This window comes from Oryza brachyantha, chromosome 4, assembly GCF_000231095.2.
Source record: "Oryza brachyantha chromosome 4, ObraRS2, whole genome shotgun sequence".
In the NCBI taxonomy this organism is placed as follows: Eukaryota; Viridiplantae; Streptophyta; class Magnoliopsida; order Poales; family Poaceae; genus Oryza; species Oryza brachyantha.
Window position 1 is genome coordinate 14,965,685 of NC_023166.2, and position 25,459 is coordinate 14,991,143.

General features: G+C 41.0%; 5 protein-coding genes across 6 annotated transcripts; 3 read left to right on the top strand and 2 right to left on the bottom strand.

The window, feature by feature from the left end:
- The first annotated feature begins 1,845 nt into the window (after positions 1-1,845).
- On the top strand, positions 1,846-7,400 carry LOC102700794 (probable LRR receptor-like serine/threonine-protein kinase At1g63430). 2 transcript variants are annotated; one of them, XM_006652510.3, is made up of 13 exons: positions 1,846-2,129; positions 2,250-2,388; positions 3,173-3,244; positions 3,338-3,481; positions 3,563-3,691; positions 4,035-4,154; positions 4,231-4,292; positions 5,324-5,557; positions 5,636-5,841; positions 5,928-6,060; positions 6,157-6,314; positions 6,491-6,703; positions 6,834-7,400. In XM_006652510.3, the coding sequence occupies exons 1-13, from the start codon at positions 2,036-2,038 to the stop codon at positions 7,080-7,082; spliced, it is 1,953 nt and encodes a 650-aa protein (XP_006652573.2). In that variant the 5' UTR covers positions 1,846-2,035; the 3' UTR covers positions 7,083-7,400. The 2 variants fall into 2 exon arrangements, with proteins under 2 accessions (XP_006652573.2, XP_015691317.1); XM_015835831.2 differs by lacking the exons at positions 1,846-2,129; positions 2,250-2,388 and adding an exon at positions 2,742-3,097.
- Positions 7,401-7,601: 201 nt separating this feature from the next.
- On the top strand, positions 7,602-11,413 carry LOC102701073. The gene is made up of 6 exons (XM_006652511.3): positions 7,602-7,979; positions 8,436-8,540; positions 8,665-8,826; positions 8,909-8,969; positions 9,680-9,804; positions 10,859-11,413. Exons 1-6 carry the CDS (start codon positions 7,638-7,640, stop codon positions 10,922-10,924), a joined length of 861 nt encoding a protein of 286 aa, XP_006652574.1. The 5' UTR covers positions 7,602-7,637; the 3' UTR covers positions 10,925-11,413.
- Positions 11,414-12,275: 862 nt separating this feature from the next.
- Positions 12,276-15,376, bottom strand: LOC102701349 (vesicle-associated protein 1-2-like). The gene is made up of 8 exons (XM_006652512.3): positions 15,048-15,376; positions 14,898-14,968; positions 14,687-14,768; positions 14,469-14,584; positions 14,220-14,375; positions 14,000-14,047; positions 13,073-13,150; positions 12,276-12,716 (listed from the first exon to the last, which is right to left on the bottom strand). Exons 1-8 carry the CDS (start codon positions 15,130-15,132, stop codon positions 12,609-12,611), a joined length of 744 nt encoding a protein of 247 aa, XP_006652575.1. The 5' UTR covers positions 15,133-15,376; the 3' UTR covers positions 12,276-12,608.
- Positions 15,377-16,058: 682 nt separating this feature from the next.
- Positions 16,059-19,295, bottom strand: LOC102701628. The gene is made up of 3 exons (XM_040523227.1): positions 19,093-19,295; positions 18,569-18,678; positions 16,059-17,348 (listed from the first exon to the last, which is right to left on the bottom strand). Exons 1-3 carry the CDS (start codon positions 19,293-19,295, stop codon positions 16,324-16,326), a joined length of 1,338 nt encoding a protein of 445 aa, XP_040379161.1. The 3' UTR covers positions 16,059-16,323.
- Positions 19,232-20,466, top strand: LOC102701908 (peroxisomal membrane protein 11-4). The gene has a single exon (XM_006652514.3). It carries the CDS (start codon positions 19,349-19,351, stop codon positions 20,015-20,017), a length of 669 nt encoding a protein of 222 aa, XP_006652577.1. The 5' UTR covers positions 19,232-19,348; the 3' UTR covers positions 20,018-20,466.
- Positions 20,467-25,459: the final 4,993 nt, after the last annotated feature.

Here is a 25,459-nt window from a genome sequence, read left to right on the forward strand (position 1 = left end):
TCTCTATAGTCTGAAGCATTTTCCTTCAAAAACTCATTCACAGCTACATCTGCTAGTCAGGAATTATTTTCAGAAAAAGAAAAGCTAAACCATGATTCTCTCGCAGTGCTGATGTGACAAAAAAAAAAGTCGTGCAGCTCATTTCGTTCGGTGAAACTTGGCACCACGAAGCAAGATGGGTTGTGAAGATCATTGTTTCTTAAATCGATATCACAGATTCACAGGCCAAGCAATTATCGATTAACCGGCACTATTTCTTAGCAGAGCCTAAAACTATATTTTTCTATATTCTACACAAATATATGGGGAAAACTCAGTTGTATATTTTTCCTAGATAATGAAGACCATCGCACAACTAAGAAACTACTATAGAAAGGAGAAAAGGAAATGAGAGGAAAGAACTTCTCTATTTTTTATTTTTTTTGAGAACGAAAGAACTTCTCTAAGTGCTCTGCAGAAGCTTGTGTTTGAAGGCTATTCATCTACTACCCTTTCATTTTTCCAGCCATAGGTATCATCATTAATAATCACCTCTTGATTTGCTTGAAAGCATCACTATCTCGCTTTCAGGTCATCTTTAAGCTAAATAATATTCATATGTCTAATGTTATACCATGTGGACATATCTCAAACTTGACTTCCGTTGGACTGCAAGGAATTAACAGATGCTCAAATTAACCTGAGCATCGCAAAGGTCGTAAAAACACCGGTGATTGTTTGGGTGTTTTACGAAAAAAAAACAAACAACATTTGTATAAATAAAAAATAATTTATTATAAAAATTTATATATGTATCCTTAACGATTTAAAAATCAAGGCTGAAAAATAAACTTTGGTGAAAAAATTTCAAAATCAATCCTAAGTTTAAGATTGAAAATTAAAATTTTGGCTTATAAGTATATGTGAAAAGATAGCGTTTGCAGCCACGGGGGTGCTTCCTGGTTAATCAATAATTGCTATTTGGTTTTCTTTATCAAGCTAACGTTTTGGTTTGTTAGGACATATGATGACGCCGCCCTGTTCTTGACCTTTCTCCTGTCAAATTATGTTTCACACCTTGGCATGGTGATGTGTACTCTTTGAATACTCTAGCATAGGTCTATCTTTTTGCAATAGTGGTTGCAACAACTCTTCTAAGGTTATTGCGTAATTTTTTAAATAAAATCAGGGCTACAAATCAAAGATTCAAAGAGCTAGCTAGCAGCAAGGAAACATCCCATGGCATAAAGAAACAGCAAATTCGGCTATGACGTTGAACAAAAACTACAAAACTTTATTTGGAAGGCTGATACAGATATTTTTCGATTCGTCGTCTAACCAAGTCGTTTTCAGCGAGTATGCGCAACTATGCCTGCTACCTGCAATTTGAGTTAGTGTTTGGACGGTGTCAAAGTTCATAAGAGGGACGATAAACGCAAAAACTCTGATGAGAAGTTGCAGTTTCAGGCAAAGACTTCGCACCGGATACAATAGTACGTACACTGTGGTATCGAGTTGGGCATGTGTCATGATCTGTACCTTTCGTGCCTTCGTGTTGGGCATCCTGCGTCTGCAGTTCAGTACAGATACAAACCATAGTTCAGTTGCTACTCCAAGTTTAGCCTTACTTTAACCGATGGCTAACGAAGATGGCAGTGTATTACTGTCTCTACTCACTGTAGTTAGTAGTACATCTTTAGAAGAAGCATCCTCTGACTGTCACGTGCGAACCATCAGGTGAAAGGGTGAAGAAGAACACGCAGATGAAATAGATGATAGCTTAAAATTAAACTAATTATGTTAATACATGTGTGTGGAACGAAAAGGGAGAGAGACTGGATGGTTAAATTAATACGGGCGGTGGTTTGGTTGTCTGGCTGGTCTTGCATGGTGTAGGACATCATCACTGCTTGCCGTGGCCGTTAAGTGCAACTCCTGCCGCTGCAGCCTGCAGGCTTCTTCTTCTTCGAGCTCGCGGCCATAAACTAAACTAAAAGTATACCATGCGACGCGACGACCAAGCCTAGGCCTCTGCTTCAGGTGAGGTGGCACGACGATGGCGCCGCTGCTCGGAGTCGGGGTCTCTCTCCTCGTCGCCGGGCTCGGCTGCGCGCTGCTCGTCGCGCCGTCGGAATCGGTTGCTGATGACGGTATTCATTGCCCCTGCCCCATGCGTGTTTCTTTTTTTTTTCTTCTCTCCTTTGTGCTGTCCCGGTTTCAGTTCTTGAGAGCAGTTGCTTGCTGCTGCCCCCCCTCGTGCTGCTGCGCAGTGTCCGCGCTTCTTGCGTTCAAGAAGGCCATCTACGAGGACCCTCTCGCGAAGCTGTCGGACTGGAACCCCAAGGACGACGATCCTTGCGGCTGGACAGGGGTGGAGTGCTCACCGTTCGACAGCCGCGTGGTGACTCTGTAAGCACTGATTCCGATTGTTCTCCTGTTGCTGTTCTTTTCTTTCTTTCTTTTCTTTTTTGCATCACTTATAGAAGATTGCCGTTGAGATAGATTTAATGTTTTTGTTTCCAATCAATCCGTCATTTCTTGCGGCTTATTTGTGTTGTGCCCTGTTTTGCTTCAAGCCTTGTTCTGATGAAAGAAGTTGTTCAGCCATAGGTTAACCTCTTTCAGAGTTTTTGTTTAAATAATTGAACGACATTCCGGCTCTTCCAGAGCTTCTTGAACATGCACTTTCTCCTATGGAAATTAAAAAAATGGCTGGAGGCCTCTCTACAACAACAGCAGGTCAGAATGATGCATGTTCTTTCAGAGAACAGTGGGCCTAAAGTCTCTGACTTCACCATAGGACATCCAGCTGGAAGCTATCATAGAGTTTTACCTTCTTTTATTTGTTCTCTTATGTTCAGTTGACCCAAGAAGCCCCTACAGGAAAAGAAGAGATTATGGATTTGTGGTCCCTCAGGAATCAAACACAAAACATAAGCCAAGAAATTTCGGTTTTCTATTAGAATAAATGAATACATAGTTTTATTTACGCACATTTTCTGTCTGTCTTTAGTGTAAATGGGAGGGGTTGTGGCCTCTCTTTCTAAAAGAAATGTTCTGTCTGAGGCTCTGAGCGCGAAAAATCACTAAATGTTCAGCATTGCAGAAATTTCAGTTGGTATATACATTTTGTTGATCTAACTTCCCGTTCTCTATTGTAAGAGTATCTTATTGACTATGTCTTATTGTCCAGGGAATTGTCAAATTCATCGCTCAAAGGATTCCTGGCACTAGAGATTGAATCCCTGAGTTCTTTACAAAAACTGTATGCACTTATGTCTCCATTTAATTCAATAGTAAACTTCACCTGCAAGCTGTTACTGAACTATGGATAACAATCTTGGTGAACTTCTTGCAGCATATTGGATCAAAATACACTCATGGGTTCAATTCCGAAAGGAATCGGCAAGCTGAGAAATTTAATTGTGTTGGACCTCAGCATCAATCAACTCGTAGGGTCCATTCCCAGTGAGATCGGTGACATGCCAAAAATGTTAAAAATGTACTGACCAAGAAGCTATGACCAACATTTTCTGTCAGAACTTTTTCAAATTCATAACTCATCTGTTCCCTTATGCCCTAGAGACCTTCATGCTAATCGGTTGGATGGTGCTATCCCTCCCGAGCTTGGCAAATTGTCAAGCCTCACTGAGTTACGATTGAGCAATAATAGCCTTACAGGGACTATTCCTGGAAGTAATGATTCAAGCGTGTAAGTAATATTTTTCAGATTTCTTCAAATTCAAAGTTAAATAATTGTTTTCAGCATGCATAAACTGGGACTGCATGGAAAAACCAATTACTCTCTTCTATAGATTAAAAGGAATTAAAATGATTTAGTTAAGAACTCGACATCAATCAACATTGACTCTATCCTGCAGTATTGACAGTGAGCAAGTATGGGTAGTTATGAATTATCATATGGAAGCAAGTTTGATGAGGCGGAACCAATTATAATGCTGCCAAATGCTCAACCGATTGTCAGATAGGAGTATTATTCTTAGTGTACACCAATTGACATGACATTTGAATAAGCAATGTCGCGCTTCTTTCAGGGTATTCACCAACAGCGATGGCCAAATTGGATTGTGTCGATTAACTCAGCTAACTGATATGGACCTCTCTTATAACTATTTAGTTGGAGATGTTCCTACATGTTTCAAGCAAATCCAAAGGTATGCCTTGCTTTCTATGGCTCGGATGTTTCATTTTAGTCTCTCTGAACTTACCTGCTTTACAGTATTTGAACAGATCAAGCTTGGTAGGAAATTGTTTCAAGAACAATGACACAACGAATCGTCCTGATCATCAATGTATGACTATATTTCATTTTAACTTTTTTGCCGGGTCGGGCAGATGGCCGACCAAAATCATTAAGTATAAAGGGGGTGATAATTACAGGAGTTTTCGACACAGGATGTCGAATTTCATTTTAACTGTTAAGATGTTAACACAGTTTACTATTTTCAGCACTAAATTTAGTGCAATTTTTTTTTTGCCTTTTTGCCATGCTGTTCTTTGCCATTTCACAAGAGCATATAAATGTTATATACTGTAAGCTGCACCTAACAGTTCATTTTGGCTGTTGAAATGTTAAAGAAACAAAAATATTTATGTACTGTATTACTTATTAATTGGTTATAGCCACAGCAACCTCAATTACAGATGAACTCTTAGACTCTTAGTAAAGGAATTTCCATTACTGCTTAGGCCAGTATGAAAACTGATATACATCCATTCTTCATTATTCAAAGTTCAGTGGTTGATTTTTGGGTTATATGGTGGCATGGTGTATAGACAGTCCCAATTTAATTGGTTATAACAAAGTAGACCCACATTACAAATGACATTATTAGTTTCTATTCATTAAACAACTCATATTGACCTAGTAGGCATAGTGGAATCTCAGCTATGCTTGCTAACATAATGAACTAGACTAGACTTTGACACTTTGTTGGCTTCCTTCTTGGACTCTGCTTCTCACATTCTTCCTTTTGTCTTCCATGTTTTGATATCTAGTTCTGACATTTTAGTATTTTGTCAGTATCTCTGCAGTTTATTTCTAAATATTGAATCGTGCTCTCTGCAGTTTATTTCTAAATATTGAATTGTGCTGTGAGATATTTTAAATTCAATACAGCCCTGCCATTAATCAGGATTTAACCGTAACCGGTTTTTGTGCATTTTCAAATACGACATGTACATACTTTTATGTTTGGAATATGAGATCACATGGGTCCTCCAAAATAATTTATGAAACAATCGTACTAGAGTGTTTATAGTTATTTCCCTATTCTGGTTTAGTCTACTGAACAGCGAGCACTTACATGCACTGTAATTACAGGTGAAAACAACCTGAGAGGAAACGAAAACAACAGCGTTGATAAGAACGAGCGGAAAAGCTCTCAACAACCACTTTGGCTTCTTATCCTAGAAGTCATTACAGGAATTTCATTTCTTACTATGTTAACACTATGTACCATAGCTGGTCTCAGAAGGTGCAAAGCTAGATCCTCTGGAAACAGTGGTACATGGACAAGAGCTGTAAGCTGGAAGGAAAACAATGTAATTTCAATTGGTAAGTATTTCCGTTTTTGTGCGAGTTACCGGCAAGTAAAAATTGCATTTCCTTGGTTACAGAATGTTGCTTGTGTAGATGATGACTTGCTCGCGAATGTGCCAAAAATAAGTCGGCAAGAGCTTGCAGAAGCTTGTGAAGACTTCAGCAATATCATTGGATCTTCTCACGATACAATAGTATACAAAGGAACTATGAATGATGGCAGTGAAATTGCTGTTGTGTCACTATCTGCTTCAGTACATTACTGGACGAGCTATGTTGAGCTGTACTTCCAGAAGGAGGCAAGAACAACTCTGCATCTCGTGACCTGAAATTTCAAAACTTACAGCTCTTTAGTTAGAGCTCATGGTACTTTTGAATTCTTCAGGTAGTAGAAATGGCCAGATTGAGTCATGAAAATGTTGCGAAGATGGTGGGATATAGCAAGGAATCTGATCCGTTTTCAAGAATGCTAGTCTTTCAGTACCCACCAAATGGGACACTCTATGAGCATCTCCACGGTAAGCCAATGAGCTCTCTTCTTGTTGCCTTTATGTTTAAAAGGTTGATACCACATGACTAGAACTTAAAAACTTATGTATTTTATTTTCTTGCAGATGTGGAAGGATGCCAGCTATCTTGGCCCAGGCGGATGAAAATAGCCCTCAGAATCGCCCGTGCCCTCAGATACTTGCACACAGAGATGCAGCCCCCATTTGCAGTAGCTGCATTGGCATCAAGTTCAGTTTATCTAACTGAAGATTTCTCCCCAAAGGTCTGTCTTGTCTGTTACTCCTAGAAACTACTAAATACTAAAACGCTATAGTTTTTTTTTTCCCGCTAAAGTTGTCTGTGCCTTGTAGCATGGCAATGAGCATGGTGTCCTAGCTGCGGTGCAGTCACAAATTGTTCTATTCATGTAGCAACTGAAATGGATTACGCGTTTTGCAGATAATTGATTTTGAGAGATGGAGAGCTCTCCTGACAAAACCAGGGCTCAGCTCTGGTAGTATAGTGAACGGGTCACTCAACAACATTACGGATTCGCGGCACAGGCGTTTCATGGACGTCCAGGCCAACACGTTTGCTTTCGGGGTGATTCTGCTGGAGTTGATAAGTGGAAGAGCCCCAGTTTCTAAAGATACAGGAGACCTTGTTGACTGGGTAAGTGACTTAGAATCATGACATCAGCAATCCCAGACATGTAATTCTCAGAGAAATCAAAACCATGACACTAATCTGAAACTCTCAACTCTGCGATGTTGATCCAACTCGAAATGTGTTCATGTCACAGGCGAGGAAGCACTTGGACCAGGCCGAAGAGTTCAGCAAGCTGGTCGACCCGAAGCTGAGGAACGCCAACCACGAGAACCTGGGCATCGTCTGCAACGTGGTGAACCTCTGCATCGACGCCGAGCCGTGCAGGAGACCCTCGATGAACATGATCACCGCCATTCTGGAGGAAGGCATCGACATGTCGCCGGCGACCGTCCTCAGGGACTCCTCCCTGGCATGGGCGGAGTCAGAGATCGCTATCTCGTAGATGGACACGCTCTTTGCTGCTCCTGGGACTGTAACCACCACACAGACAAAGAGCTTCTTAGCTTTTTTCTTCTTTGTTTTTTAATCCGTGCTTACTAGTTACTACCATCCGTCTCCTCCAAGCGTTTTTGCCTCCCCCGTTCTCCCATCAGCTCGCAGTTCGCATGATAAAATTGTGGATAGTTTGTGGAGAGCAGATTTGTTATGTGATCCAACGAACTTCTACTAGTTTGTAATTAAGATTCTAAAATCTGTTTAAAATTTTTTATTCGGCAAAACCATATTGAAACAACTCCTATAAAATAAAGGTGAGAGTAAAACACGGAATATAAAGTTTGAGTTTCTCTGAAGAAAATTCAGAAACACCGTGTTCCTCTGGCCAGTCTTTACACTTTCACCATAGGATCCGCATGGCACGCGGGCGGCCCAAATCCCAAATGTATGGGCCTGCTCAGCCATGGCCCATGGCCCATGGGCGGCCCGACCTCCGAGAAAGTTTCTCTCTCTGAGGAGAAGAGGAGAAGGGGGCACGCCGAGTCGCGGACGCCGCCACGCCATGGTGGGAGAAGAAACAGGCGCGAGCGAGGAGCACGAGTGCGGCGCGCGAGGCGAGCCAATGAACGACTACGAGAAGGAGCGGCTGGCGCGGATACGGGAGAACGAGGCGCGGCTCCAGGCCCTCGGCATCCGCCGCCTCGCCGCCTCCCCTCTCCTCCACAGCGCGGCCCCGTCGGCGGCGGGCAAGGGAAAGCGGAAGGGCCGAGCCGCCGACGCGGACGAGGAGTACCTCCCATCCGACGGCGGGGAGGATGAGGAGGGCGGGGAAAGCTCGTCGACCAGCGACCAGGATGGCGAGGAAGGGGAGGACTTCAAGTCTTCCTCTAGGTCTCGTAAAAAGGTCCTCCTTTCCTCCCCCGTGAAAGAAATCAAGCTTCACTGATTGTGCATCTTTTCGGTCTGAATCTTTTGAGGTCCTTGGTTCAAATTTTTTGGAAGAAAGGCATCTCATTTTGTGTCAGACGTAGTGTAAACGTGCATCCTGTAGTGACCTTGTATTCTCATTTTACTAATCTCCCTTGACATTTTTATTGAGCGAAATGATAATAAGCATATCATAGTTCATGACTTCATGTCATCCGTTCATGTAAAATAACGTTTTCCTTTATCCGACCAATGACTCATTGTGTTTCCCAAGTTCAAACCATTGCAAGTCGCAACTGATAATTTCAGTAAATTTTACTCCATACGTATTGTAGATCCACTCATGAAACGTGCATCACAATGTGGCATTGCATTTTTGGCTATGCTGTTTTATTAGCATTAACACATTTGTTTTTCTCCTAATTGTTTTCAGGGAAAGAAAAAGATGTTGAACTTAGGAAAATCTTCGAAAAGTTTGTCTAGAAAAGAGAATGCTCCCCTCGTTGATTTTGTGGATGATGATGCAGCTTTGCAACAGGTATTGTATGATCATAAATGCAACCACTAAACTGATAGTAATCCTATGATGGTATTTGAAAACTCTTAAGTGTTAACCTCGTTTTTCACCATAAGTTATCTGCTATTGATTCTTGATTGTGCAGGCAATTGCTCTGTCCTTGGCAGAGCCTTCAGAAAATTATGTGCCAGCAATGAGTGCAGATATTTCAGGCACAAGAGTGAAAGGAAGTGATAGCACTCCATGCAAAAAGAATAAAAGTGTACCAGTTCAAGACTCAACTAAAACATGGAAGATAAAAACGCAAGTATGTTGCTCCCAGGATGGCCTGTGTAAATTTCCTACCCCATCTCAATTGTGTTTTACAGAATTACACTCTCAACTTTTAGGGCAAGGGCAGGATACAACTGACAGAAGATGATGTGATTGCATTTTTCTTCTCATTTGATGGTATACTACCTGGGTTGGGGATTTCTCTTCGGCCTATTTGAAAACTTGAGTTTTTATAAAAGAGAACATATGAACTTTGGACGGCATTAAAATTGGTTCTTTAATCTTTATAGTTGCACAATTTTGTCCAGTAGTTAATTCAGAGAATTTATTTTGCAGGAAGTATATTAAAGTTAAGGTTACTTAGTTTTTTTTTTGTCTATTTATGTTTGTAGAAACGCTGTACGTGCTACAGTGCACACGACATATTGTTTAATCTTATACCTGACCTCTTGCAGTTTATGCCTATTTTACCTGCCCGTGGAATTTATTTGCACAGTTCCCATCTGCATTGCAAGCACTTTCAGAGTTCTTAGTTACATGTATCATCCTATTTCAAGAAGACTTACCCAGCATGCATCAGCATATTTTTCTCAAGCCTATGACCATGATACAGACATGCTTCTGCATACACCTTAGATATGCAGACTTTCTCTATGCCTTCATTATCTGTTTGCAATTTTGTCAGAGCCTTCATATCTTTTCTCCCTCATTTACTATGAATTGTGCAATACTAACCAAAAATGTATTAGAAAAACTATTTTTACACCATTGTTTGTTATCATATTCTCTAGTGTGTCATTCACTTCCAAAACTTCATTTTTTTGTTCTTTATCTTTTACTTTTGCAAACATTCTAAATTAGTTACTACTTACCACTTTGATTTGTAGAAGTTGGAAAAGGATATATCACACCGTGGGATCTTGAACGAATGGCAACGGTGCACGATTTCACCTGGACAGATTATGAGATATCAAAGATGATTCACTGCTTTGATAGTGACAGAGATGGAAAGGTTTGCCTTCTTTTCTTGAATTAAGACATTGACATTTCTTTGAAACGTACACCATTTAAAACATTGATTTTAATGGAAAATGAGAAGAAAACTGATTCAGGTCCACTCATGGGAGCATTTCCCAAGCAGTTAATGGTGGAAATTGGGCCCAATCTAGAGAATTTTACATACAAAATCATACAATCATGAAGACAAACCTCAGTTGGTGCCTGTTTTAGCCAAGCCAAAACTGCCAGATTTTCACCCTTTTCACTGCTATATAGCTTTTTTTTAAAAAAAAATAAAAGGTGAAATTGTGTGTTCTTTCAAAGTATTGTGAAATTATTTTGGATCATCATGAATTTGCTGGACCAGCATTTCGTTAATATATAAATACACCTCCTGGTGTCAACCAGCTCTACTTGAGTGACTGGTGACTGTCAGTGTCAGGATGCATGTTATCTCATCGTTAGTGTAGTGAGCATTTTACAATTGGTGTCCCACAACCCCCTCCCCTACACACATTTTTAATGGTTTCCAGTTCGTCCTGCTCGTCAAAAGCTTGTTCATAATACTTGGGCTAATGGCTTACAGGTGCTATAATTACCTTATACCTTTTTGAACCTCTCGTGTGGTCTTGCCCTATCCACAAATAGTTAAAATGTTTTATTTTAAAGGGGCCCTAACGCCCTAAGGTTATTATAGGTGGTCACCACCATTTGTATGGCTTTTCAAGTTTCATAAGCGCTCCTTATCCTGCATTAACTATGCACTTATGTTCAGCTCTCTCTTAATCGGAAAGGCAGAGCTTCAGCCAAAAAATAGTAATCTACCCGTGCATCGGGCTAGGCCCATAAGATTGGGGATGGACCAGGAGAATGGGTTGATGATAAAAGATTAGCTTGTTCTTGTGGTGTTACAAACACGATGTGGAACAAGCTGCATGCGCGGTGGGTGGGAGGAGGGGCGAAGGACGGAATACACCGCTTTTTAGCGGTAGAGAAAAGCTCAAAGCTCCCATTCCACATCTTTCATTATCCCCATGTTCTTATATTTTTGTTTTACCTCTCAACAGATTAACCTCGAGGATTTCCGCGCCATTGTATCACGATGCAACATGTTGCAGGAGCCTGCGGAGTGAGGATGACAACATGAGACAAGATCGGTCCATTGTGTTTTTTGTTTTTGCGGACAGTGCCTTTTACCGAAACTCAATTGAAGGCTGCTTCAGTTGGCCGTTATAAGGGGTGCTGATGTGCAAGGAAATGGGACAAAGAAAGTGTGTCATGACTGAATGTATCCTTTATAGTGGCTTAGAACTGCACGAGCTTGTCAGGTCCAAGTTAAAAAGGTTTATATTGTTTCGCATTTACTCTCACATGTAGCTACCGTTGCGTTCGGCGTTGTCATGTGGTGCAGACGGATGATTACTTGAGTACTCCATCCTCAAGTGAAGAAAGAGTGATAGTTTTGGGATGTGCCTTTCTAAATATTGCTCTACTAGCTAAATATGAGTTATACACATGTTAGTATTATTTAGAACTTGTATTTTGGAGATAAAACATAGAGCCAACATATAAGACTTTTAAAATATTTTATATACCTAAAGTAGTTGATACGACAATATATAATATATTTGGGGAATGATAGATTCACTGTTGTCACTGTTACCCGTTATCTTTTTTTATAGTAGTATAGATACCAGTATTTAGATGCATACATGAATACTATTCAAATTGATCGTGAAAATAACGTGCTAGAAACTATGTGAATGTCTAAAATATCACGTTTGTTAAGGACTATTTGAAGGATATACCAATATATTCGTAGGTATGTTCTCCCTGGGTGGGTATGTTCTCGCTGGGACTGAAATTAAGCATAAGTGAGCTAACTTATTAATAATTAAGAAATAGTTTAAGGATAATTTTTTTTCATATATATATTCTTAACGATCTAAAAGTAAAGGTGGTAAAATAAAATTAACTCTAAATTTTGGTCTGTAAGAACAAGCTAAAGCAAAATGATAGGGACCTTGCAAGCTTTATGAAGTTATAAAGCTGGATGAGACACGCATGTTGTTCCATCAAAAAGCGAGTGCAGAAGATGATGCATTTTATTATCTGTCTACATTACACTGTCAAGCATTCCAACAACTCATCTAAATTTAGTTATCCATATCTTCATTTGGATGATCATCTAAAACACTTTCATATCCCTTTGTACTTCAGCAGATCATCTATATATGAGAGTTGGAGAGAACATCTAAATATAGAGTTTCTCTCTCCTAATATGAATGACATCCAAAAATAGATGATAAGATAGATATTCTGCTAGAGCTTAATTTTTACTCTTCATCCTCTGTTTCTAGGATAGAGGATGGGATGGATGAGTTGTTGGGGATGTAGTTATGTGCAAGACATACTAACAAGCTTTTGATGAGCAGTTGAGCACAAAGCTATATCTGACTCTTGACTTCTTTAAAAGTTAGCTCTTGAACCGGGCTCATTTGCTCAGAAACATAGAATCAGGCAATCGGCACGCTAGTTAATTGGAAGAAAGTTCACAGTTGTACAAAAGAAATCGATGCACAAACTTCTTAATTGCACAGGCTAACTCGAAACTAAATGTTAAGGAGATCAGTTATTGACTGTGTATGGTAGCCAGCCAATCTGAAGCACGCAATTACAGAACATATCTGATCCTAGGATGAATTGCTATGTGGTAGTAGTATGTAACATGTAAGCAAATGCATCAGAAAATGAGACGGCAGCTCAATTCAAGAGGGAAAAGGCCTAACAAGAAGACACACAACTACACAAGCTCGTCTATCTCTTGATGACGTACCCCAGTAGAATTCCCAGAAGAGCAATGACCACCACGAACACAAATGGGAAACCACCATTTTGCTTGCTGATTTCCCTCCTCACAAGGTCCTATTAAGATTTAAAAGACAATTTTAATTACACACATATTTTTTGTGTGCACATGTAAACTATAATTTTCATTTAAAAGGGGTAAAATATAACAATTGTTTCCCTTGTAGCAACACTGTAATCATAAAGGCAGTATAAACCTTGTGAATTGCAACATTGAAAAAAAGATGAGAAACAACAAAGGAGTATGGATATATGTGAGAGCATGATATTTTCTCAAAAAAGGCAGTAATGATATAGCAAATCATAATGGTTAATAAATAACTCAAGCTTTATCAAAGTATGAATAAAATACTGATGCAATCAAATAGCAGAATATGCGACAAAATGTTCTCATATGGGGAGAATCAACTAACCATCTCCTCTAGAAGCTTATTGTTCTGCTGAATAGCAGAGTTTCTTTCTTCTGTCAATCTTGAAACCAAAGCAGATGTCTACACATAGGATAAAAGTTATTAATGAGGCATTATTGGTTGATAGTGCAAGGGAAGCAAAAGATGCTTTGTCGGTAAATTTGGTTGAAAAGCTGAGCATGTTAAATGTTGACAAGGACAACACACCAATTGCTATGTACTGAAAGCCTAGTGCAATAAAAGGAACACATCAATGTTGAAAAACACTGTAACAAGGAATTTATGTGCATTTGCATCTAGAGAAAAAAAAAATTGCTATAGAGAGTAGTCCTATTTCAAATAAAGAAGGTGAATTGACAACAAAAAAGAAAAAAAAACATTAACTGAAATGAATTTTTAATCTTGTGTGTGGTTGAGCTTGACCAACGATCTAAGATGTATACAGATAACAAACCACTGTGGAAACACATAACCAACGTTACAATAGTAACACACTGCAGTTACAACTTACAGGCATCATTCAGCACAACAATATTTACTCCATTTGCCTGTATCAGTTCTAATTTGTTTTCTAAGTTACAGGTGCAAATTAAATTTTACCCAAGCTTGGGTCTCATTGAGATTTGCATTGAGCTCATTGACTGAATAACATTTGTATTTAAAATTGTAAAGCAAGTGTTTGATTGTTTTTGAATGAATTATAAATACCAGATCCATGGCATGTTTTAGTTGAAATAGTCAATTGTTGTTTGATGAAAGCACTAGTCAAGTCTCAAGGGTACTTGATATTTACTTCAATGGAAGATTGAAATGCAAATATGCAATGTTTGCTGAGAGATCACTGAAACCTATTAACATAAGTACTATTGTTTCCTTTACTTCCATATAAATTTGCAGGTGAACACAGAAAACTTATTTGGTGGAGCTCACCTCAGAATCAGATGTTACATCTTCTGGATCCTTGTGTGCTCTTGTAGCCTGGAACTAACAGCTATTCAGTTTAACTCAGTTTTGAAAAGACCAGAAAGGGGTAGGTGGATATAAAAGTTAGATATTAACAGAGACTTAGAGAGCAATGGTGGCTCATCATATTCTCTAGCTGTCTGCATCTAAAAACAAGAAGATGAAACAGTATATTCAGACATCTCACGTCTTGATAATTCAAGTTGCCCCCTTCTGATAATGAAGGTCGAGGAGGCGAGCCTTCTTCAGATCCCTCCCGCACGGGGGACGGTGGCCGTGGTGGTTGCACATAGACAACCTTCAGCTTCCTCTCATCCACCACATTGCCTGATCCTTTGTTGAACTAGAAAAGGTACAAACGTTGGCACCATAGAAACAGACATCAAGCAACATAATCAAGAATCAACCAACTGATAGACATTAGAACATGAACTACCATATCTGCAGTCACATCCTTGGTTGTTGTGCTCTCAGTCACCACAACGCTCTGCACGAGGAACTTGTCTTTGCACTGCATGTCTGCCGGTGCCTCTCGTGGGGCTTGCATTGATACTAAGAAAGCGCAGAGAAAACTGTCAATTTTCTGCACAAAGATAACAACATGGGGAAAATATCCCAATGTTTTGCACGAAGGAGATGGGAATTGAGCATTACCGATGACATCGCTGGTGGATCGAGGCGGCACAATGCCACTATTCGGCCTGACACAGTACTTCTTTGGGCTAGTTGTCTTCACCTAATAAGCTCAGCATTTTCACCAAAATTTGCGTTAGTGCGTCACATCTCTCCACATTGATCTGCAGAACTGCAGACCTACACGCCCCGACGAACATAATTTCTTAGTAGGGCGAGAAATTCCAATTACCTTGAAGGCGATGTAGTCATCTGTTCTATTCGTCAGCTGCATGGAGCACGAGATCTGCTTCTTCGTCTCGACTGCTCATTCCAAAACGGGAAACATCAGCAAAAACAAACAGAACCAGCGGGCAATGTGGCTCTGGAACACTTTGATTACCACGAGCAGGGAATGAGAGGCTGTCAAAGGGGAACCGCAGCTCGAGCGGCTCGATCCCGAGCAACTCCTTGGAGTCGGAGCCCATCTGCCACCCGAACCCCTCCCGAGAACGCTCGCCCGGAGCAGGGGGAAGGGAGGAGCTCGCTCGCTCGCTAGGGTTTGGGGGGGGGGGGGTGAGAGAGTGGTTGCTTGCCTCGGGCGAAGGAGGAGCGGGCGTGAATTCTCGGAGCACGAGGGAATGTCGGGCTTTGGTGTGCCCGGTATTCTTTGGTGGGGGAGACGGAGACGAGCACCACCAGCAGCAGCACAGAGCACGGCTGGACGGGGTAGGTGGACGGCTGGACGAGTGCGCCCCGCGATGTATAAACTACTCCTACATTCCTTTTTCTGGAAAAGGCCACATGATGTTTGTTTGGTGGAAGGCCATGGTAGATTAGACAAAAGAAATGAGTTGCAATGAGTGCCATGTGACGTCTTAAGTTGCAGTAACATCCGCTAATAAAAGTGCTCATGTGATGTCTTAAATTGCAGTAACATATATTAAGATCGGGCCCAAAACAGTAACGTGGAGCTTGTTGGAGTTGATGTAGCTACCACCAAGCTTTAGTATCTCACGTACATCTCAAATGAGGATCATAATTTATACGAGATGTAATGATCATATGAGCTTTGTATGTGAACTTTTTATTAAACCTTGCTAAAATAAAGCTTTTACTGGTGGTCTTATGAGCTAAGGTCACTTGTTAAGACTTCTCATTTTTCTTTCTGACAGTTGGGGGGTGTTCGTTCAGATTTGACGAGCGTAGGCACTAGGCAGACGTCACATTTTATGACAAGGATTTCAACTTCTCATCAAGAGAGTGAAGAGACACGGTTAGGTCGAGCGTGACAATTTTTGCGTGATTTGGTATTACATCCCTGTCGTGTTGGCTTGGGGAAAAAAACGCATATCGCCTGTCAATTGTGAACCCCCCCCCCCCCAAAAAAAAAACAGTACCATTTGAACCGGAAAGTTACATCTGTACAATTCAGACCTTCACCGAGAAATATAAAGTCATATATATATTTCTGTATGATATGAACATCTATGTTCAAAGCAAACTTTGTATGTACAAGAGTGATTACACAAGGTCCTAGAATTGTTCATGTATACGATCTACTCAGAAGAACTGACCAGACGATGCCAGCAGCCAAGGAACAAAATGAGAGGAGCAATTCATGCAGATGGCAGCAGCATGGGCAAAGGATGTGCACCTGAACATTTATTCTGTCCGATTTATTTGTTATCATCATTCTCTCCATACCTTGAATTGCTTGCAAAATTGAGTCCAGCAAACCAAGCCACGCGCATGAGTTGGATCCCCAGAACCAGAACCCACCAGGACACCAATCCACGAAGACTCTGCACCATCCATCCGGGTGCAGTGATCTCATCGGCCAACTGAAGACCCCTCATCAGCTGTAGAATTCGGTAACCCTCATAAACCACAGGGGCCACCAACCAAACTGGCGATTTCCAGTGCCATGTAAGCATCTCAGTCAAAACTTGTACGGAAAGGAGCAAAAGATAGGGTCCAAGCAGCACTGCGAATGGAATGAATGGTACATGTGGCTGCAGTGTACCCCTCCGAGATGCGAAAAACAGGGCCAAAGGAACAAGAAAGCCTACTATGCTAGCAACCAAATTCCAGAATCTGTAAGAAGACGGGATCTGCTTTATCAGGTCGGATGAATTGGCCTCCAGACGCCCACATGCATCAGCCATAAGAAAAAACAGCATTGCTCCCATGTTAAAAATGAAGTCAAGTCCAACTAGGGATAGAAGGCCGGCAATATTGGGACCGAGAAATGCTGAAGACAGTGGTAACCATAAAGTAGGAACTATACCCGTAACCAATAGAATCGAAGGCCCTAAAAGCCACATTGGCAGTTTAAAAGATGTCAGCTGCATGGATGGTTCTTTTATCACCTCCACAAAATCCTGATCACTCTGGAGGATTGGAATTTCTGGTGCTGCTTCTGTATCAATAGGTTCAACAACATCAGTCCCCTTAATAATGCTGGTATCATCCTCTGCAGACACATATGGAAGGGAGGCCTCCCAGGACAAATTTTTAGTGCACTGCAGCAGAATATTTTCAAAACGGCTCGAATGTAGAGGTTTCCAATTAAGAGATTTAGGCAATCTGATTTGTCCATTTTTGTGAATCTGCCTCCTGTTCCCAATATGTGCTTTACTTAATTTTATCTGTGAACAAATCAAAGAGGCCATGGTACAAGATGACATCTGTGTCTTCAACACTGAAAAATAAACAAAACAAATTAGTCATCAAGTGCCTCAAATATGGTAAATACCTAGACAATTGGTCAAGAAAAACTCGACAGTGTCATATAGAAACAGAAAAGAAGCGATGAAATGAGATCCAGTATGACATAAGGTTGACAATAACAAAAAAAAAAAAACTGACGCATATAAATCTAGCAATTGACTTAGTTTTGTTTTTCCCATATAACAGACATTTGACGGATAGCTCTGGACCAAAGATATCAACCCATGTAATGAATATGCATATATATGAAAGAGTTGCATCACAGAAACCAATTGTGCAAAAAAGAAGAAAATACAGTAGGAACTCAACTGATGAGTTAACTTTACTAAGTGTTTTATGATATTTATTCAACTGAGTTTCAAGATCACGACTCTAGGTGCATCTATTTATGTGAGCTCTTTGACACTTGGTTATAAATGGAACACGGACTTCCAAATGCTTTGTAACTATGTATTATGTGGCCACACTGGCACAAAGGTTACACTCATCCTGACCTCTAAGGTACACCTAGCAAAAGTAGCATATTCTACATTACAAGACTATAGCGCGCGAATAGTTGTAAAATGAAACATGCAAACCTGTTGTTTTACATTGAACTAAACATTTTAATTGTGAGGCACAATCCGGTCAGAACAACCATTGCGGTCGAAATCCTTAGAGCTAAGACTAGGAAAATGCTAAAGGGACAACCAAAGATTAAAAAAAAAAGGCTTAAAAACACAGAAGAGTGATAGTAACATAATCGCCATAACAACAGACTACCCAGGGTTTGTACATCAAGCAATCACTCAAATCTACACCCAATAAGGTTTGCAAAGAATCTACAGTCCACAGAGTCACAAACAGTTCCAATTCCTTAGCCAATTCATCAGCTTGGTTACGAAAAGCCTTTTCTGTACTATCCAAACAGTTTTAGCTAGGCAAATCCCTAACTGTCCATTTTATCAAACACGAGGCTTTGCCCTCATCGAAGGCAGGTTGATCCTCACGATTACCGCTGCAAATCGAGCCGCAGACGCATGCGCGAAGAATATAGAAAAATCATTTGTAGGAAAAGCGTTCCAGACACCCAGTGCCTCCATTCCGATCAGATCCAGAGGTACTAGTACTAAAGAGAAACTCTACTCCAATTCCGCTAAGGCGCGCGTATGAGTACGAGTGAGGCATGGACAGGAGAGAGCGGGAGCTAACCGGATTGGAGTTCCCTCGGCCTCTCGCCGGCGGGAACCCCGAGTCTCTGAACGAGTCGCCCGCAGCGCCGGCAGGTCGCGCCGCGGCTGTTCCTGCACGGCAGCTTCAGCCTTCAGCGAGGGAAAGATGGAGGAGAAGCAGCATGGCCCAATAAGCAATAATGAGATGGATGGGCCGTGTGAGATACGGAATTTTATCTGTGGGCTTGAATTGTACATGCAATTTGTCTCTTTTCATTTTCCGTAGGGGATAATTTGCTTCCCTCTTTTTTATTTCTTTTTTTGAGTCTTTTTGCTTTTTATTTGAGTGAGGGGCTTGTATGTCTTTGATGATGTGAGTGCTGCGTAGCTGTTCACGATGTTCGTACCTTGTGTAGCGTGGTACTTGGCATGATTTTGCCTAGTTTTTTTCCCGATAATTCATGGAGTGACACATTTTATGCATTGTGCGGAGAAATAAATATAGGAGAGTCCGAGTTCCAAAAATGAGACGAACAAGACAAGTAGCCAATCGAGCAAGCGAACAAGATGGGTAGAACTCTCACCGGGCCCTCGATCTCAATCCTCACCACCACCAGAAAATCACTTCTGGCGCAGAGGACAAACGCATCCCAGCCAAATACCCGCCACGGCCACTTTATCCCAAGCCAGCCACACACGCCGCGTCCACTTCTCGCTTCCAAAACCAGAGCGCCTCTTCCCTTTCCTCCCATGCACGCGCGCTCCATGCCGCTCTCCCGGTGAACTTCCCGAAGCCGCCGCCACCGCAGCAGCAGCGACCATGAGCGCCGGCGACACGCTCGACAAGCTCGTGGTCTTCCTCGCGAAGCGCGATGGCATCGACAAGCTGGTCAAGACGTTCCAGTACGTGTCCAAGCTGGCGCACTGGGCGGCCGAGTCGTCCAACCCTGGCTTCGCCGGGCGCGCCAAGAACTGGGAGACGTCGGCCGGGCTGAGCCGGAAGGCCTTCCGCACGGGCCGCTTCCTCACGGGGCTCAACGCGCTGCGCCGCGCGCCGGGGGAGTTCGGCGCGCTCGCCGTGCTCGCCAACGCCGGCGAGATGGTGTACTTCTTCTTCGACCACTTCACGTGGCTCTCCCGCGCCGGCGTCCTCGACGCCTGGCTCGCGCGCCGCATGAGCTTCATCTCCGCCTTCGGCGAGTCCGTCGGCTACGTGTTCTTCATCGCCATGGACCTCATCATGATCAGGAGGGGCCTCAGGCAGGAGAGGAAGCTGCTCAGGGACGGCGGGAAGGACAACGAGAAGGAGGTGAAGAAGATCCGGATGGACAGGGTGATGCGGCTCATGGCGACGGCCGCCAACGTCGCCGACCTGATCATCGGCATCGCGGACATCGAGCCCAACCCGTTCTGCAACCACGCCGTCACGTTGGGGATCAGTGGGCTCGTGTCGGCGTGGGCTGGGTGGTACAGAAACTGGCCGTCGTGAGCTGTGCCAACCCCCTTTAATCTTGTTGATTTTGGCAGGCACTGAACTGTGGCTAATCCGTCGTGGATGACGGCACGCAAATTTTACAGCCGAGATACAAACGGTGTATAACTGCATAGACTCATACTGTACTGAACAGCTTCCCATGGGGAAAACCAGTCTTCCATGATCGTCAGGTCTGAATTTAAGACCATGAGAAGTGCTTCTATGCTTTATGCTTCGTGTAGAAAAACCAGTACGAAATTTAAAGCCTATTAGTAGTGTAGATTTTAATTTTCGTGCTGGTTTTTCAGTATGAAGAATAGAAGCACTTCTCTATGAGCATTCGTACTTACATTACTATTTTCCCAACGGATTGGTTTGATTTGAAAACCGATACTTGAGGCCATTAGTCGGGACTCGGGAATGGATTCTAATTCTTCCCAGGGATATTATCGTTTTTTTCTCGCATGCTATATACATAATAATAAAGAAGCTAAAAAAATAGTTAGCTTGATTAATACTATGTGATATATCATTATATAAATGTATGTATAAATATACATGTTCAATGTTACCACTACATGAAGTAACAAAATGAATATGCGTAGGATTAGATAAAAATTAAGCTTTAATAGAACATTTATCTCATCATCTATTTTTAGATGTTATTCATATCAGAAGAGAGGAACTCCGTATTTGGGTGTTCTCTCTATATCCTCTGAAGAGATATAGAGGATGCTATATATGAATGATTTGTTGGAGTATAAATAGATATGAAGAATAAAATTATTTTAGATGATCACCTAAATAAAAATATGAATTACTTAATTTAGATTAGCTGCAACTGACCTAATTGATGGTGGATGAGCTTGTTGGAGAGGACATAGCGAGACTCTCAAGTTTGCCGGTGTGAATCCCTCAAAAAAAAAAGTTTGCCGGTGTGAAGAAAGATGGCACCAAGCTCATTCTCGGGTTACATGCTCAAGAACGGAAGAGATGACAGTAGAAGGGACCTAGGTCATCAGGAAGAGCCAACGGTATATTTGTAAACCATAAATAATTTATGAATATATATATATATATATATTCTTAGTAATATAAAACAAAGGATAAAAATAAACTATAATAAAAATTTTAAAATTAACTTCAAATTTAAAGTTAAAAAAAATTAAATTTTAACTTATACGATATAAGCATAGGCTAAAAGATAAAAGATAAAGATCTAGAACAAGCGTGCTAGCTCGCGTTTGGCTACAGAAAACCTACGCAGGCTGATTCGTGCGATCGGGCCCAAGAGACCCGTATGAGTGCGTGCTCATTAAACTTACCCTATTATCTCAGTTATACTGCATGAACAATAATCTATATGAGCTTTTTTTAACATCTTTAAAAAATAATATCAATTTCCTATATTTTTTGTGTAAAAAATTAATATCTCGAGATGCCATAATTTGCACTAAAATTTTTAATATCTCAATGATACTTTTTAAGGATGGTAAAAATATACCACAATTTTCAAGTATGCCTGTTGTATAGGTTGGCATGTGAAACACAATCCTCTTTTATAGTCTCGTATTTTTATTACAACTTTTATTTGCCTCGACCAAGTTGACTGTAGGATCCCATCCAGCGGGCTCAAACTTCGGATGTTCAGGTGGTGTTTAGATTGAGAAAATTTATGAGATAAGTGTCACATCAAATGTTTGACCGGATGTCGGAAAGAGTTTTCGAACACGAATAAAAAAACGAATTTCATGGCTAGCCTAGAAACCGCGAGACGAATCTTTTGAGCCTAATTAATATGTTATTAGCATATGTTGGTTACTATAGCACTTATGACTAATCATGGACTAATTATGCTCAAAAGATTCGTCTTAAGATTTTTTATATAGCTGTGCAATTAGTTTTTTGGTTCATCTATGTTTCATGTTTTATTTAGGTGTCCAAAAATTCAATGTGATATTTTTGGAAAAAAATTTTAAAAACTAAACAAGGCGTCAATCTGCAGTCGGAAAAGGGACCGAGGAGTAATGCACTACTGTTAGTACTACAGTCTACAAATGAGAGCCAAGCTGGCATGCATGTTTGCAAATACTCCTCAATCACAGCATCGACGTGTACAGTACATATCCAGCGTCTAAAAAAAAAACTATCCAGAGAGCGTGCATCAGACAGGATCCAGGAGTAGGAAAAGCAGGGGTCAGGATCCAACCATTATGCACTCGTCAGGTGATAAATGGCCTAGCTAGAGATAGGGTTCAGCACTTATGCCAACCCTTACTGTGCAGCTGTGCTGAGTACTTCCATTGATTGGCCTTCGGTACACCGTGACAGCTCATGAATCCTGGACTCATCTATGCCGATCCAATCCAAACACCAACCTCTGCAGCTCATGGGAGGAACACATTAAAACTGCACTAGGCTACAGCTCTGTGGCGCTGTGCAAACCGCAAACAGATTAACATACTGTTTTATGTTTTTTTGTGAGTCCTAAATGCAAATGGAGAAACGAGATCACTGAAGTAAAATAATTTTCGAAGTCAGTGACGGCGTGCCTGGTTACTCTTCAGCCACCAGGACAGATATTCGTTCCTGCACTGAATGACATCGAATCTATGTTGCATACCCAGTACAGCTGCCGCATGAGCACGTCGGTACTCGGTACTATTGGTAAGTTGGTTCGGTGCACCTGAAGGAAGTTGGCATCAATTTCATAATAGTATATTGCTGTACAGTGCCCCTATTTAATTTGTGTATATAGTGGAGCACCCCAGTGAAAATCTACGGCTTATCACTGAGAGAATTAAGTAGAGAACTGTTCAACAGCAGTATCAGGGCTGGTCTGATCAGATGGGTGTGGCTGCACGGCCGCAGCCCGCATCACATCTCTAGTGCTGGTTTCCTGTAGCTACAAAGCTGCCGATGCTGATCCAAAAAGCAATGGTGCTCACCCTTTCAAATTCGAAGAGGGCTTTCGAAGTTTCAAATTAGTGTGGATACATGTGCTCCGTAAGTGCATATGCGGATCCTCGGCAGTAGCTGCGCCTGAGCTGGGCATCGGTTTTTAGATCGCTAAAAGTACAAACATAAAAGTTTTATTTATATATTATTTTTCGTTTACAAATATACCGTTTGACCTTTTTCAACAATTATACCATTATGATTAGTTCACGCTTGTCTTAAATCAAGACGATTCAGCTTTATTCACACGTCAATTACTCCATCCGTTCTGAAAAGACAATTCCTAAGAATAAATCTAGATAGTTACCCAAATTTTTATCTATACTAATATAAAAAGGAGGGGTTGTAATTTTTTATAGCCACACTAATAAGTGTACACAGGATTTACTCCATTCATTTTCTATCGTTAGATGTACATATCTAATGTCCCAGAATGATCCAAAACATCTCTCTTGCAATAGGACACACCCCTAATCGTGCCTCAGCGACGTTGCCGTCCAGCAAAATCGCCCCACGCCCTCCCGGACGCTGTCGCGAAAGTGCTCCCTCGAGCGCAGCCTATCGCCCACGCCATCCCCACCGGTGAGTACCGCCATCGCCGCACCATCCCCGCCACCGCCGTCTCCTCGCCATCCTCGGCGCGACGTTGTCACTGAATCCTTGCCGCCGCCGTCGGCTTGCCATCCCCGACATGGCCTGGCCATACCCACTAACGGCGAGCCACCCCCGCCATCCCCACCGTGACGTCGCTACGGAATCCCCGCCACCGTCTTCAGCTTGCCTCCAGGATTTGTTGAGGTACATTACTAATCCTGTTCAACTACCAACAAAATTGCCATCTGCTTGCTTCTTTGAAAATTAGTGCATTGACTTTCTGTATTCTAGGTTACTATAACTATAGATGTTGTGCATTTTTTTTTACTGGTTGGTGTCATACGGATGTATATTCCTTTGTATAGTATGTGATCTGTTAATTACCATGTCCAATTTGTTTGTGTTGCAATGATTACTTTCAACACCATCTATGTGATTGCAATACATGTGGGTATTTAAACAGATTAATTGGTTGCTCATGAACCAATCTTCGTAATATTGTTCTGTTAGATGTTAGGTTTAAAATGACCAAATTGACACCTGTATTTTTCATAGTGCACTTCTTAACCAATCTTCAGAATATCCTTCATTTGTTGAGAAAAATCTATGAACTAAACGTGGCAGGTAATAAAAAGATTTGGCACTTTGCTATGCTTTTATGAGTTGAGGCTTTTTTAAACAATCTTACTTAAGTCTATGTCGATGTACACAACACCCATAAACATGCAAAGGCATAAAACTAGATGATTATTATAATTGGGGAAATAATTTTGCCACTTTGCTAGGCCTGTCTCACATGGGGTTTTTTACTAACTTATTTAAGTCTATGACCCAATATATCTTTTCCCAAAAGGATAGATGAGAGAAGATTAATTAAAATAAACGGCCAAAGGCTAAAAATAGAAAAAAGATGTGCACTACATGATAGATGAGGGCGGACATATCTATATAACACTCAACACTACTGGTGATCTAAGGCAATAATTTTGCATTATTTTTGGCACATCTGCTCTCCACCACCCCATTTCTTCAATTATGTGATTAATCACTTATGAGTTATGATTCCCTAATTTGGAAAAAAAAGGGGCATGTTTGTTTGCTTCCCTCCAAATCACCCAAGCAATTAAAATAAGAATTGATTTCAGTGTTTACCCTTATTATTAAGGCCTTGAGAGAATTATGGAGAGCTTTGCAAAGGAGAGGTTAGCTTTCATGAAAAACAGCTCTAACCAGAATAATAGATTTGTGGTTCTTATCATTGTGATCTAAGCAAATAATCACTGTATGCATATCCATCATATATATTGTTGGTTTACAGTGGTATAGAATTGCTTTAATATGCAAAAAAGTTTCAGGTTTACTGAATTTGGAGGAACCATCCGTCAAAGACCAGTTGAAGGGTGGTTCTTTTATCAACTACTACATGGTATGACAGATAAAGGTTCACTTGTGTTTAGCTTCCCAAGGGTGACACTCATTCTGGTTGTTTAATTGATTTTCAACTTTAAAAGTATCATGGAAGAACAAGTGGTTTTCATGATTTTGCATTAAAGCATGTTCTTTTATTATTATTAATGGATCAAATGACCCTATCATTGATTCTTCGAGGGCAGGAACGTTACAAATCTTATATGAACGATAACCTTATTGGATCAAAAGTTTGGTTAGCATGACACATTTTCTATTTTGCTTACGTGCATACAATTTACTAACATTTTTATATAACATGTGTTTTAAGTAGTACTACATATTCTTCTTTCTGAACTTTGCTCGGCGTAATAAATTAAAAATCATTTATTTGTACTACTGCAACTTTGTTTAAGTAATCTTTGTTTCGGGCTTAAAATCACCATATCTCAGAATCCAAAGGCAACTTGAATTCTACTATAGTTCATCTAGGGATCA